The following is a 15253-nucleotide window of genomic DNA, read 5'->3' as shown; positions in this document are numbered from 1 at the left end:
GCGATGAGGGCTTCACTTTGTTGCCCAGACTGGTCTCAAACCCCTGGGCTCCAGTGATCCTCCCGCCTCAGCCTCCCAAAATGCTGGGATTACAGGATGAGCCACAGAGCTGGATCTTCTTTTTATCCCCTGCCCCCCGTTTCCCAGGTTGTAGTGCAGAAGTGTGATCTTGGCTCACGGCAACCTTTGTCTCCGGGGCTCAGGTGATCCTTCCACCTCTGTCTGCGCAGTAGCTGGGACCACAGGCACACGCCACTCAAGCTGGCTAATTAAAATATATGTATATTTGGTAGAGACAGAGTCTTGCTATGGGGGTTGATCTCAAACTCCCGGCCTCAAGTGATCTGCCTGCCTTGGCCTCCTAAAGTGCTGGGATCACAGGCATGAACCACCATGCCTGGCCAACATTTTAATTTTTTTTTTTGAGACGGAGTTTCGCTCTTGTTACCCAGGCCGGAGTGCAATGGCACGATCTCAGCTCACGGCAACCTCCGCCTCCTGGGTTCAGGCAATTCTCCTGCCTCTGCCTCCTGAGTAGCTGGGATTACAGGCACGCGCCACCATGCCCAGCTAATTTTTTGTATTTTTAGTAGAGACGGGGTTTCACCATGTTGACCAGGATGGTCTCGATCTCTCGACCTCGTGATCCACCCGTCTAGGCCTCCCAAAGTGCTGGGATTACAGGCTTGAGACACCGCGCCTGGCCAACATTTTAATTTTAATTTAAAAATAAAAAAGGAGGCCAGGCATGGTGGCTCACACCTGTAATCCTAGCACTTCGGGAGGCTGAGGTGGGTGGATCACCTGAGGTCAGGAGTTTGAGACCAGCCTGGCCAACCCGATGAAACTCCATCTCTACTAAAAAATATAAAAAAAATTAGCTGGGCATGGTGGCGTGTGCCTGTAATCCCAGCTACTCAGGAGGCTGAGGCAGGAGAATTGCCTGAACCCAGGAGGCGGAGGTTGCCGTGAGCCGAGATCGCGCCATTACACTCCGGCCTGGGTAACAAGCGTGAAACTCCGTCTCAAAAAAAAGAAAAAAAAAAATTAGGCCGGGTGTGGTGGCTCATGTCTATAATCCCAGCACTTTGGGAGGCCAAGGTGGGTGGATCACGAGGTCAAGAGATCAAGACCATCCTGGTCAACAAGGTGAAACCCCATCTTTACTAAAAATACAAAAATTAGCTGGGCATGGTGGTGGGCACCTGTAATCCCAGCTACTTAGGAGGCTGAGGCAGGAGAATCACTTGAACCTGGGAGGTGAGATCACGGCATTGTACTCCAGCCTGGGCAACAAGAGCAAAACTCGGGAAAAAAAGGAAGGAAGGAAGGAAGGAAGGAAGGGAGGGAGGGAGGGAGGGAGGGAGGTAGGGAGGGAGGGAGGGAGGGAAGAAAGAAAGAGAAGAAAGGAAAAAGCAAGCAGTCACCATGAGTGACCACCTTGATTCAAAGAGGAAACAGGCACGGGGATGTCCCTAGCCTAAGGTCTGACCAAGAGACAGGCTGTAACCGCAACCCCAGAGCTCCTTCTAGGGGTGGCCCTGACTTTGGAGTTGGGGACCTAACAGAACTCTTTATTCTCTCCCTTGGTGGGGATGATGCAGAAGGTTAAGGACCAGAAGATGAATGACGGAGGCCTGGGGTCTCTAAGGGAGGAAAGGGCTTAATCCAGGGAAGGCCAGTAGCGGAGGGGCGGGGGGGGGGGGTTCCTCTTCCCATATCTCAGGGCTTGTTAAAGTTGGGGTGTGGTTAGAGAGAGGGGACCTTCCCGCTGGGGGACTTGGAAGGATTGGGGGGGGGTGTTCCAGCAGCAGATGAGCTTCCCCCGGGGCTGGAGGCGTTGAGTGGGGTGAAGCCCGAAAGGGCTTAAGGGGCAGCGGCAGAGGTGGGGTTAATGGGGGCGGGCCTGGGCGGGGCGGGGCCTCGGCTGGCGGCTGGAGCCTGGGGGCCGGGAGGAGTCGCCGCTGTTCTGCCCCAAAGGGGCATCCGCTGGGTCCCTGCGCCGCCGTCGAGCCCGGACTAGGACGCAGCTGAGAGGCGCTGCCGCCCGCCCCGTCCAGCCGCCGTGCGCAGGTAAGAGCCGGGCCCTCCCCGGCCGCCCGCGGTGCCGCCGGGTCTCACTAGGTTGCCCTGCTCGTGACGGGACCGCTCCTTCCCGCCCCTTCGGGGGCTGCCTCAGTCTCCTGCGCCGTCTCGGTGCCCGCCCCCTCTGTTGCTCTGCTCGGTTCGGTTCTGCGGGTCTCCAGGTCACGCCTGAGGTCTCTGAGGTCTCTGTGTCTGTGGTCCCTCTGCCTCTGGACCTGTCTCTCCTTCTGTGTCTCTGGGATGTCTCTGTCTATCTCTTGATCTCTGCGTCTCTGTCTCCGTCTGTCTCTGTCTCTGTTTCTGGGTGCCACCTCCCCCGCCCCTGCCTCTGCCTGTCCCCCGTCTGTTGTGGGACCTCTGTGGATCTCTCTGCCTCTGAATCCATCTCTCCCTGTCTCTGTGTGTCTCTTTGCTCTCTCCCTGCCTGTTTCTCTGTCTCTCTCTATTGCCCTGACTCTGTCTCTCCGTCTCTTATAACCCTGTTTTGGCACCTTCAAGTCTGTCGTTTCTCCTTCCAAAACCTCTGGCATCCCGGAATTTTCCTCTGGGCTGGGAAGTTGCTTGGGAGTCGAACTTAGGGGACAGGAGGCTTGTGACCTGCGGCAGGCGGACTCTGACCCCATGGCCCCCATCATGGAGCCACCCCACTGCCCCTGAGGTTGCACTCACCCCGCCTGCCAATTTCAGGAATTCCTGGCTGGGGGGTGGACTTCCTCCCCTACTTCCTCTCTTCCAGGATTTGGCTGGGTCACCGTTAACTCTTTCCTGCTTCCGCCTTACTCTTCCCCCCTGGAACTGGACAACCTGCCCTCCCAAACTAGGCTGAGGAACAGCTCTAGAATATCTGTGACACATCAGTTGTGGGATGTGTGTGTGCGTGCTCGGGCTGGATACGCATTGGGGAATTTGGCGCAGAAATTAAGAGGATGGGGCCACACCCCCCAATAGCCCCTCCAAAGCCCACCATCAGCCCTCCTCCTCCTGAACCCATCAAGAAGGCAACCACCCCCAGCTCTGTCTCTGTAGATGAACTTGACTTCGGGTTTGGGTGAGGATGGGGAGGTTTTCTTCTCTGGGGGAATCCCAGCAGAAGAGGATGAGCGACCCATGGGGGCTCCTGGAACTCTGGGAAATCATAGGATCAAGAACCTTGAACGCGAGCATCTTTGAATGAAAGGGCCCAGATGGAAGAAAGATCAGAGGGGAGGCCTGGGAATTCCAGATCCTTCCAGTCAAAGGTCCTCGGGATACTGCAGTCCTTCAATCCAAAAAGAGGAGTGCTGAAATCTTGGCACTTTTCAGTGCTGGCAGCTGAGAGCTGGAAAGGGTTTGTGGAGCCATCTAGGCCAACAACCCCCCACCCTGCTCCCATTTTATAGATGGGGAAACTGAGGCCCAAGAGCAGACGTCTCCATGGTGAGTCAGTGCCAGGCTGGAGGGTTGGGACTCCAGGTTTCAACTGAGGCCCAAATCCAGAGAGCTGGCTTCTTCTGCTACCACTAAGTCGATCAATTTTGGGAAAGAGGTCTCAATGAGGAGGGAGAGACGCCAGGGTGAGTACAAATGGCTGGAATCCAAAAGGGAGGGTTTTAGAAGCAGAGGAGAGAAAATATTTCTAAAACCATGGTGGGGAGGGAGCGGGGCAAGAGTTGGTTTGGGTGGAAGGGGTGGAGTTTTGGGAAGAGAGGGAGGGAGGTGGAGGGGAAGCGGGTTTAACTCCAGCCTCAGTCTCCTGACCCTCCGCCTGGAGCCCACCGTTCCCTCGGGGACAGGGCCTATAATTTGGTTTGTGTCTAGACAAATAATAACTCAGCTGGTGTGAGCGGGGAGGGCTGAGGCTAGGCCCACTAGGGAAAGGGTAGAGAGGGGCCTGGATGCTTCCTGTCCCCTGCAGGTGGTTAGAATTTAGGGGCCAGGTGGAGGTGGTAACTAACACGCCCTTCTCTTCCCTCTGTGAAGCCACAGTTTCTTAGAATTCTGCACAGTCTCAGAAATCAGCTGCTGGAATGTTCAAAAGCATACAAGAAAAAGCGGGGGGAGGAAAAGGAAGTGGGGCTCACCGTATTTAGTGTACGTTCCCATTTCTGTAAAAGAGAAAAGGGAAATACGTATTACTGTTTCCCGGGGAAAGATAAAAATCACTGAGGGTTTAATAATAGATGATGAAAGTCATAGAACGCTTAAAAAATCATAGCGCATTCTAACAATAGAACTTTCGAATCTTGGAATGTGAGACTTCTAGAATATTGGAAACTTAGAAGGGTAGGTGCTTCCAAAGCCGCGATGTAATAAATAGAATGAAAGAAGAGTAACACTCTAGGATGTTCTAATAGAACATTCAACTGCAGAGTGAACTAAGGATAGAACCTGAAGATCGCAGAACCGTGGGGACCCAGGATGTCAGAGAGGCAGTCTAAGGACTGGTATCCCTGATGGGCAGTGTGGGTGTGGGGGGCACAGAGACCCCCTCGGTTGAAATGGGGAAACTGAGGTGCAGTGGGGCGGCTAGGGTGGCCCGGCTGCCCCCTGGTTTCCGCTGGCCGCCAAGACACCAGGTGGGGAGCGAGGAGTGGTGATCACATTTCATCCCTAATGAGCAGACCGGAGCTGGCTGGTCCTCTGGGGCCGCCGGGGGAAGGCGGGGGAGCAGGAGCCCACAGAGGAGGAAAAGGGGGAGGTGAGATAGCTTGGTGGCAACCGGGAGGAGGCCGGTGAGTGAGCCTCGGGGAGTGCCGGGGGGGGGGGGGGGGGGGGGGAGGATGCAGGAGGCTGTGGCACTCCTCCCTCTAGTCCTTGAAACCCTACAAGTTTTTTGGCTTTGCTGGGTTTTGGGGTGGCTGACAGGATGCAGCAGTTGAGGCTGCTAACAGGAGGGGGTGAGGGGGTTGGGTCTTTCTTGTCCCCCACTATCGCTCCACTCTTGGGTGTATTTCTCTTCCCCCCGACTCTCTGGAAGGGGCCACAGGGACCCAAAAAGTGGGGGCCTGTGGGACAGACAGGGGGAGCTTCTTGTGGACTGGGAGATTTGGGGGTTCACCTCCTCAACAGAGCCCTAAGTAAGGGACAGAACTTAGATCCCAACCAAAGAGGGTCTTGGAAGGGAATGGGGTTAAGGGGATCAAGTGATGGAAGGTCGCTTGCTTTCTTGCTGGGGAGAAGGTTCGTATCTTCCAGTAGGGTCTCAGAGGGGCCAGACAGGCTCAGAAAGACTTGAGAAAAATCATAGAACTTCAGAGAGTGAAGAGAAAAACCTCAGGGGAAGGGAAGCTGTTTAGTTAAGAGTGACAAGAGGTTTGCCCCGACTTGAGACATCAAATGACTTAGACAACTGCCTTGCTGCTATGGGCCTCAGTTTCCCCATCTGTACCAAGAAGGGGTCAGAAATAGTCTCACAGCCCCAGCTGTCACATATATGTTGGCTGCACTGCGGTGTTCTGAGTCTGATGTTCCGTGCTGACTTTTGGGGTTTCTGTGGTGGGCAGATCTCACCTTGGGGAGAAGAGAGGGCTGTCTGGGCACCCCTCCTCCCCATATCCAGCATACCCAAGATGCCATCGGGTTGGGGAGGAGGGGTAGGAGGAGGGAGAGCCAAGAGCTGGACCGGTTCCCCCTTGAGGAAATTAGCAATGGGAAGTGCGTTTCCGCCTCTGGCTGCCAGAAACGTCTCCTGCCCGGGTACCCGAGTTAGGTCAGCAGAGCCCTGGGGGTCGACAGAAAGTAGGGCAAAGGGGACTTCCGGCCCTCACCCTCAGCCGGTGCCTCCTGCCATGAAGAACTGGTTCATTTCTTGTCTCAGCCCCTTAGACCCTGTAGAATAATAATAACTCTTCAAACTGCACGTTATGGAGATGATAATCGCATTCTAGCAAGGATGTTAGTCTGTGCTGTGATGGGTATAAAGGCTGTGCCCCCTTTTACAGAAGGGGAAACTGAGGCTCCTGGAGAAGTAATTCTCTCAATGTCACAGGAGGAAGGGAGAGACTAGAGGCAGAGAGATGGAGAGAGAGAGAGCAGAGGAGAGGGGAGGGAGGTATTTTGAGTGACTTGGTTGGGGTAGGAGGTTTCAAGTGGAAGGGAGGGACAGGATGGCACTGTTCCAGCCCGGAGTACGCCCCCACCCATCCCAGCTCCACAGGACCCACAAGCTTCTGCCCAGGAGTCTGAGGTGGGGGCGGTAGCTCCGCTGCTGAGGACCCTACAGGGGGCAGGACACACTGAGAAAGACTCAGCCCTGACCTTTCAAAGTCAATTAAGAAGCAGAGAGATCCTGCCCTTTCCAGCTCTCCCCTGCCCACCTCTTCCCTTGGGAACAAACTCCTTCCCCTCCCTTCCCCCTCCTCCTCAAACCCTAGTTTGAGCCTGGGGTGGGATGGGGCAGCCTCATGGCCAGAGAATACATTTTTTTTTTTTGAGATGGAGTTGCGCAGGTTGGAGTACAATGTGCAATCTTGGCTTACCGCAACCTCCGCTTCTGGGGTTCCAGAGATTCTCCTGCCTTAGCGTCCCGACTAGCTGAGATTACAGGCATTAGCCACCATGCTCAGCTAATTTTTGTATTTTTAGTAGAGACAGGTTTCTGCATGTTGGTCAGGCTGGTCTTGAACTCCCAACCTTAGGTGATCCTCCTGCCTTGGCCTCCGAAACTGCTAGGATTACAGGTGTGAGCTACCATGCCTGGCTGAGAATACATGTTTTCTACTCCATGCCTCTGGCCTCTGCAAAGCTTCTGGAATGATTTCTGCCATTGGTAAATGGCCCCGTGCTCCCTGACCATGACCTTGGTAATTTATTGAGCACCTACTGGATGCTGGGCCTGTCCTGGGTGCTAGGGCTACAGCAGTCAACAAGACACACAGTCTCTGCCCTCCTGGAGCACCTATTCTAGCAGATAGACAGACACAAAGACGACACAGGTGATGTGAGGTGAGGGTCGTGGGCCGGTGAGATTCAGGGACTGGATGGGGAGGGACTCCCTGAGGAAGTGAAGAGGGGAACCAAGCTATTCAGACCATATGAAGGAAGAGCGATAGCTCACGCCTGTAATCCCAGCACTTTGGGAGGCCAAGGTGGGTGGATCACTTGAGACCGGGAGTTCGAGACCAGCCTGGCCAACATGGTGAAACCCCATCTCTACTAAAAATACAAAAATTATCCAGGTGTGGTGGTGCACGCCTGTAATCCTAGCTACCTGGGAGGCCGAGGCAGGAAAATTGGTTGAACCCAGGAGGCGGAAGTTGCAGTGAGCCAAGATTGTGCCACTGCACTCCAGCCTGCTGGGCAACGGAGCAAGACTCTGTCTCAAAAAAAAAAAAAAGAAAGAAAGCATTCTAGATGGAGAGTATGGGTATGTAAGTGTGCAAAGGATTGAGGCTGTGAAGGTCAGTGGCCTTGAACCTGCTGAGACAGGAAGGAGAGCTGGGTGAGGGTGGCTAGGCTGCCCCAGCAGGTCAGACAGAGCCTGGTGATCCTGGACAAGGAGTATGGATTTTACTGCAAGCCCATTTGGAAGCCATTGGAGGCTTTCAAGCAGAGAAGTGACAAGAGCTAGGCTGGTTGTGGTGGCTCATGCCTATAATCCCAGCACTTCGGGAGGCCAAGGCAGGAGAATTGCTTGAGCCCAGGAGTTGGAGACCAGTGTGGGCAACGTGGGGAAACCCCGTCTCTACAAAAAATAGAAAAATTAGTGGTGGCACACACCTGTCGTCCCAGCCACCAGTTAGAAGGCTGAGGTGGGAGGATCACTTGAACCCAGGAGGTCACAGCTGTGTGAGTCAAGATTGCACCACTGCACAGCAGAGTGAGACCCTGTCTCAAAAATAAATAAATAAATAAAATTAAATTTAAAAAGAAAAGAAAGACCTGATTTTCATGTTAGAAAGATCTTTCTGGCTGGGCGTGGTGACTCACGCCTGTAATCCCAACACTTTCAGAGGCCAACGTGCTTGGATCACTAGGTCAGAAGTTCAAGACCAGCTTGGCCAAGATGTTGAAACCCCATCTCTACTAAAAATACAAAAATTATGCAAATATGTAGGGCATACTTTGGAGGAGGGGAAAGAAAAAAAATTAGCCAGGTGTGTTGGCAGCCACCTATAATTCCAGTGACTCGGGAGGCTGAGGCAGAGAATTGCTTGAACTCAGGAGGCAGAGGTTGCAATGAGCTGAGTTTGAGCCACTGCACTTCAGCCTGGTCGACAGAGTGAGACTCTGTCTCAAAAAAAAAAAAAGATCTTTCTGGCTGCCACGTGGGGAGTGATTTGAAGGAAGCCAGAGCAGCAACCAGAAGAGCAGCAGTGATGCTACTGCAACAGTCCGAGTGAACGATGATGCTAACGCAGAGTGGACAGCGGCAGGGGTCTGAGACAGATGGACACAAATTCAGGAACCACTTGGGAGGTGGAGCCGAGGGGACTTTCCCATGGAAAGATGCTCTGGCATCTGGGAGGCTTCCATGGACCTCCTTTTTTCCCCTCTCTGGGCCTACGTTTCCTCATCTGTCAGTGGACTCTACCAAGACTTTTCAAAGTGCATCCTGGAGATCTTGAGAGGTGGCCTTGTTTCACCAGAGCAGTTAGCAGCTTGTCCTTTTCTTTTTTGTTTTTTAAATATATATATATATATATATATATGTATAATTTATTTATTTTTAATAAGATGGGGTTTCACCATGATGGCCAGGCTGGTCTTGAACTCTTGACCTCAGGTGATCCACCCACCTCGGCCTCCCAAAGTGCTAGGATTACAGGCATGAGCCACCGCGCCTGGCCCAGCTTGTTCTTTTCACTATTTTAGATTGGGTTTCTGGTTAAGATCTTGTTGGGGGAAGAAAAAAAAAAGGCTTCATATCAAAAAGCACTAAACCAAAAGAGCCCCGGATGGAATGGCTCCCCAAGGGCCCTGTGACTCTGGATTTGGCTCTGCTTCTCTCAGGGGGTTGATGACCGTCAGGGGCTCGGTCCATGAGTATCCTTTGCTCTGTGTGTGCTGATCTTCCCAGAACAAAGGGAGTGACAGGCTCAAGATTCTCCCTCAAGAAAATTGGAGGGGAAGGGCAGAGACTGTGAAGAGAGTGGTCCCTGAGGGTGGAGGCTACTGATGCTGACCCCAGGGCTTCCCCACGCTCCCTGTCCTTGACCTTGACTGTCCCCAGCAGCTCCTGGCTCTCCCCTTTCTCTTACTCCTCTGCAGCTTTGGTTCCCAGTCCCCACTGGCAGTCCAGGGCCTTTTTTTTGAGATGGAGTCTCTCTCATGTCACCCAGGCTGGAGTACAGTGGCGTAATCTCAGCTCACTTCGACCTCCGCCTCCTGGGATCAAACAATCCTCCTGCCTCAGCCTCCCAAGTAGCTGGGATTACAGGCACCTGCCACCATGCCTGGCTAATTTTTGTATTTTTAGTAAAGATGGGATTTCACCATGTTGGCCAGGCTGGTCTCAAACTCCTGATCTCAGGTGATCCACCTGATTCGGCCTGCTGGGATTACAGGCCTGAGCCACCAAGCCCACCTGTCCAGTTATTCTGGGGTGGACACTGGAGCACAAGTTGGAGACAAGGACTGAGAGCGGAGATGGCCACACTCCAGTCATCAGGACCTTGGACAAGTCTCGGAACAGCTCTGTGTCTCAGTTTGTCAAAGAGGAAGAGCAACTACTTTCTTCATAGGAGTCTTGAAAAATTTCAGTGAAATGATATCCATAAATTGGCTGGGCGTGGTAGCTTACTCCTGTCATCCTAGCACTTTGGGAGGCCAAGGTGGGAGGACCTCTTGATCTCAGGAGTTCGAGACCAGCCTGGGCAACATAGGGAGACCTCCGTCTATACTATATAAATTTTTTAGCCAGGCATGGTGGTGCATGCCTCTGTTCCCAGTTACTTGGGAGGCTGAGGCAGGAGGATCACTGGGAGCCCAGGAGGTTGAGGCTGCAATGAGCTGTGGTCATGCTACTGCATTCTAGTCCGGGCGACAGAGCAAGACCCCGTCTCAAAAAAAACAGGTAAATGGCCAGGTGCGGTGGCTCACACCTGTAATCCTGGCAGTTTTGGAGGCCAAGGCGGGTGGATCACGAGGTCAAGAGACCGAGACCATTCTCGCCAACATGGTAAAATCCCATCTCTACTAAAAATTCAAAAATTAGCTGGGCATGATGTCGTGCGCCTGTAATCCCAGCTACTCGGGAGACTGAGGCAAGAGAATTGCTTGAACCGGGGAGGTGGAGGTTGCAGTAAGCTGAGGTCGCACCACTGCACTCCAGCCTGGGTAACAGAGTGAAACTCCATCTCAAAAAATAAATAAGTAAATAAAATAAAAGGCCAGGCATGGTGGCTCACGCCTGTAATCCCAGCACTTTGGGAGGCTGAGGTAGGCGGATCACGAGATCAGGAGTTCAAGACCAGCCTGGCCAACTTGGTGAAACCCAGTCTCTATGAAAAATACAAAAATTAGCTGAGCATGGTGGCACATGCCTGTAATCCCAGCTACTCTGGACACTAAGGGGAGAGAATTGCTTGAACTGGGACCTGGGAGGTGGAGGTTGCACTGAGCCGAGATTGCACCACTGCACTCCAGCCTGGGCTACAGAGCGAGACTCCATCTCAAAATAAATAAATAAATAAATAAATAAATAAATAAATAAATAAATAAATAAAATAATACACATCAAAATGCCTGGAATGGGATCTGCTAAGTAGTAGGGCTCAGTTAATATTTATTGTTATTATCCTTGTTGACAAGAATGGGATTCCTGGGTAAGGAGTGGAAGGCTGGCCCCAGCCCTGGTCTTATTGCTGCCATGCTGTGCATCCTTAGGGAGGTGGCTCAACCTCTCTGGGCCCCTTCTCTCTGTGACATGATAGAGTTAGACTAGTCTGGCATTTCCTGAAGCATGATATGACACCTGTGCCAATTTTACAGGGCTTCTGCAAGGAAGTGCTAAAATCTGAGTTGGGTCCTTTTTTTTTTTTGGACAGGGTCTCACACTGTTGCCCAAGCTGGAGGGCAGTGGTGCAGTCATAGCTCACTGCAGCCTGATTCTCCTGGGCTCAAGTGATCCTGCCACATCAGCCTCCCCAGTAGCTGGGACTACGGTTGTGTCCCACCACACCTGGCTAATATTTTTATTTTTTTTATTTAGTTAGTTTTCAGACAGAGTCTCGCTCTGTCACCCAGGCTGGAGTGTAGTGGCTCAATCTTGGCTCACTGCAACCTCTGCCTCCTGAGTTCAAGCGAGTCTCCTGCCTCAGCCTCCCAAGTAGCTGGGACTACAGGTGTGTGCCACCATGCCTGGCTAATTTTTTTGTATTTTTAGTAGAGACGGGGTTTCGCTGGGGTAGCCAGGATGGTCTTGATCTTCTGACCTCCTGATCTGCCCACCTTAGCCTTCCAAAGTGCTAGGATTACCGGTGTGAGCCACTGCCCCCAGCCTATTTTTATTTTTTTGTAGAGACTAGGTCTCACTGGATTGCCCAGGCTGGTCTTGAACTCCTAACTTCAAGCAGTCCTTCCACCTCGGCCTCCCAGAGTATTGAGATTACGGGCGTGAGCCACTGTACCCAGTCTGAGTTGGGTCTTTATTCTAACATCTATCAGGGGGAAAATACGCCTAGCACCTCAAATCCGTGTTCTCAGAGAGTAGTTGCTTAGGATGGGGCTTAGGTAGGCATTGTTGGGGTGTCCACTCTCTGCAGTCCACAGCGATTAGGGTGAGGGGTGTGGGGAGAAGGTAGGAGTGTCCATGACTACCTCACTGCTGTCCTCTCTCCCCACAGGCACTGCAAAGTCAGCGTTGAATGGACTTCATCTAATCCCTCAGCCCCCGCTCGGAGACCAGTCTGGAGTCCCTCCCTGCTCCCATTCAAAGTCCCTTCCGCCACAAACTCACTTCCGAGCTAGACCTTACTCACCTCCTTCCTGTTTCCTAAGACTCCTTCCTGCAGTCTCCAGACTGAGCCTTACGTCTTTGTTTTACCCTGTGCCAGACACCTCCTTTTCCAGAACCTTCTCCATAGTGGTGACCTTACTTACCTCTGTTTCTTTCTGGGGTCCTAGGAAATGCCAGCACTCCCACCCGTATTGCCTGGACTTTCCAACACTCCCTGACTGCCCTGTGTGTCCTGTCTCAACACTGTCCCATGTATTTCCTGTGTCTTCTAGAACATTCCCCCACCATTATTCCTTCAATACTACGGCAGTTAGGAACATACTTCCTAACTGCCCTGCACACATCTCCTCGCCGTTGCCCAGTGATGCTCTCATCTCCTCCATAAACAATCCCCGAGACCAATTTTTGTGTCACCCCCATACTCCCTCATTGACACCGTGATTGACTCTATACATAACCTCCTTGACAAACCTCTTTATTAATCTCGTCATCCTCCTGAGTTCCCTCCTGTCATAACTCCATCCCTCCTCCAGCTTTTCCCTCTCAAGCTTTGCCCTTCCCGGCTCAGCCTATCTGACCTCATCTCTCTTCCCTGCCATGTTCCCCTGAGCCTCCAAGGAAGGGGCTCAGGGGGCCCCATGGCCTCCCGCTCCCCGTGGCCCCACAGCCCCCGTGGGCCAGGGGAAGTGCCCCAGAAGCCGAAGTGCCCACAATGGGCAACCAGACGTGGGAGGGCTGCCACGTGGACTCGCGTGTGGACCACCTCTTCCCACCATCCCTCTACATCTTCGTCATCGGCGTGGGGCTGCCCACCAACTGCCTGGCTCTGTGGGCGGCCTACCGCCAGGTGCAGCAGCGCAACGAGCTGGGCGTGTACCTGATGAACCTCAGCATCGCCGACCTGCTGTACATCTGCACGCTGCCGCTGTGGGTCGACTACTTCCTGCACCACGACAACTGGATCCACGGCCCCGGGTCCTGCAAGCTCTTCGGTTTCATCTTCTACACCAACATCTACATCAGCATCGCCTTCCTGTGCTGCATCTCGGTCGACCGCTACCTGGCCGTGGCCCACCCACTCCGCTTCGCCCGCCTGCGCCGCGTCAAGACGGCTGTGGCCGTGAGCTCCGTGGTCTGGGCCACCGAGCTGGGCGCCAACTCGGCGCCCCTGTTCCATGACGAGCTCTTCCGAGACCGCTACAACCACACCTTCTGCTTCGAGAAGTTTCCCATGGAAGGCTGGGTGGCCTGGATGAACCTCTACCGGGTCTTCGTGGGGTTCCTCTTTCCGTGGGCGCTCATGCTGCTGTCGTACCGGGGCATCCTGCGGGCCGTGCGGGGCAGCGTGTCTACCGAGCGCCAGGAGAAGGCCAAGATCAAGCGGCTGGCCCTCAGCCTCATCGCCATCGTGCTGGTCTGCTTCGCGCCCTATCACGTGCTCCTGCTGTCCCGCAGCGCCATCTACCTGGGCCGCCCCTGGGACTGTGGCTTTGAGGAGCGTGTCTTTTCTGCCTACCACAGCTCACTGGCTTTCACCAGCCTCAACTGTGTGGCGGACCCCATCCTCTACTGCCTGGTCAACGAGGGCGCCCGCAGTGACGTCGCCAAGGCTCTGCACAACCTGCTCCGCTTTCTAGCCAGTGACAAGCCCCAGGAGATGGCCAATGCGTCGCTCACCCTGGAGACCCCACTCACCTCCAAGAGGAACAGCACAGCCAAGGCCATGGCTGGCAGCTGGGCAGCCACTCTGCCCTCCCAGGGGGACCAGGTGCAGCTGAAGACGCTGCCACCAGCACAGTGAACCGTGCCTGGCACAGAAGCCCCAGTCCTCCACTCTCATCCCACAGTCCCTTCTCTCCTGGTCTGGTGTGGGCAAATTGTATGAAAATGGGCTATGTTAATATTCATAATACCAGAACTTAGGAAGAGTGAGGCAGGTGTGTCACTGGTCAACCTTCATGGTCCCAGATCCCATCACAGTTTGGTAGTCACGGAGGGCCTCCTGGAAGAGGAGATGAGTAAATATTTATTTTGGAGACATGGTCTTGCTGTGTTGCCCAGGCTGGAGGGCAGTAGTGCAATCGTGGCTCACTGCATCCTCCACCTCCTGAGCTCCAGCAATCCTCCCACATCAGCCTCCCGAGGAGCTGGGACCACCAGCGCACACCACCATGACTGGCTAACTTTTGTACTTTTGTAGAGACGGAGTCTCACTATGTTTCCCAGGCTGGTCTTAAATTCCTGGGCTCCTCCTGCCTCGGCCTCCCAAAGTACAGATGTGAGCCATCATGCCCGGCCAGATGAATTAAGTCAAATGTTTGGTTTCCAGAAAATAAAGACAAATAGAGAAGGTTAGATTTGTTTTTTTTTCCAACAAGTGGATAAAAGTCTCTGACTCAGGGGGAAAGTGGAAAGTGCAGGAAACACAGAGTCATGTTCGCAAAGCCCCTGGTCATACAGGGGAGGGAACAAAAGACCGCAGTTCTAAGTTTTTCTAGATCAACAGCGATCTCCAAGTCAGGTCTGAGGATGTTGAAATCTGAGTCCCGGGCAGGCGGGGCAGATGGCCTGGAGGAATGATGAGGGAAGGTCTGGGACAAGAGGAAAGGGTATCTACCCGTCATTCAACAGAGGTTCATGTAGGGCGTTGTGTGGGTGGCCCTGGGGATACAGCAGTGACTGAGACAGGCTGGCCTGGCCTTCACAGGGCTCACCATACACAAGTAAATAAAAAATACGTCATGTTTGGAATTGCTAAGTGTGAAGGGGATATTGTTCTATGCAAAGCCAGTTGAGGGGCTAGAGGATGACTTGGAGTCTGATCTAAATGAGGAGGGCTTGCTGAGGTGGCTTTCCAGCAGACTTGAAGGAGGTGTGGCACTTAGCCCTGTGGCTGCTGTGGGAAGAGCATTTCAGGCAGAGGGAACTGCAGGTGCCAGGGCCCTGGGGTTAGAGAGCATATGAAATTCAGGCCAGGTGAGGTGGCTCACGCCTGTAATTCTAGCACTTTGGGAGGCCACGGCTGGTGGATCACCTGGGGTCAGGAGTTTGAGACCAGCCTGGCCAACAGGGTGAAACCCCGCGTCTACTAAAATTACAAAATACTAAAAAAAAATTAGCCAAACATGGCGGGTGCCTGTAATCCCAGCTACTCAGGAGGCTGAGGCAGGAGAATTGCTTGAACCCAGGAAGTGGAGGTTGCGGTGAGCCAAGACTGTGACATTGCACTCCAGCCTGGGCGACAGGAGTGAAACTCTGCCTCCAAATAATAAGAAGAATAATTTAAGAGAG

The 15253-nt window shown here is 53.4% G+C and overlaps 1 protein-coding gene across 2 annotated transcripts; it reads left to right on the top strand.

Annotated features, from left to right (window-relative positions):
* Positions 1-1992: 1992 nt before the first annotated feature.
* Positions 1993-14713, top strand: GPR4 (G protein-coupled receptor 4). 2 transcript variants are annotated; one of them, XM_035283858.3, is made up of 3 exons: positions 1993-2073; positions 3465-3638; positions 11850-14713. In XM_035283858.3, exon 3 carries the CDS (start codon positions 12675-12677, stop codon positions 13761-13763), a length of 1089 nt encoding a protein of 362 aa, XP_035139749.1. In that variant the 5' UTR covers positions 1993-2073; positions 3465-3638; positions 11850-12674; the 3' UTR covers positions 13764-14713. The 2 variants fall into 2 exon arrangements, with proteins under 2 accessions (XP_035139749.1, XP_002762290.1); XM_002762244.7 differs by lacking the exon at positions 3465-3638.
* The last annotated feature ends 540 nt before the right edge of the window (positions 14714-15253 follow it).

The sequence above is a fragment of the Callithrix jacchus genome, chromosome 22 (genome assembly GCF_049354715.1).
Source record: "Callithrix jacchus isolate 240 chromosome 22, calJac240_pri, whole genome shotgun sequence".
NCBI lineage: Eukaryota > Metazoa > Chordata > Mammalia > Primates > Cebidae > Callithrix > Callithrix jacchus.
The sequence above is the reverse complement of the archived record's forward strand: the minus strand, read 5'-3'. Positions and strand labels throughout refer to the sequence as shown.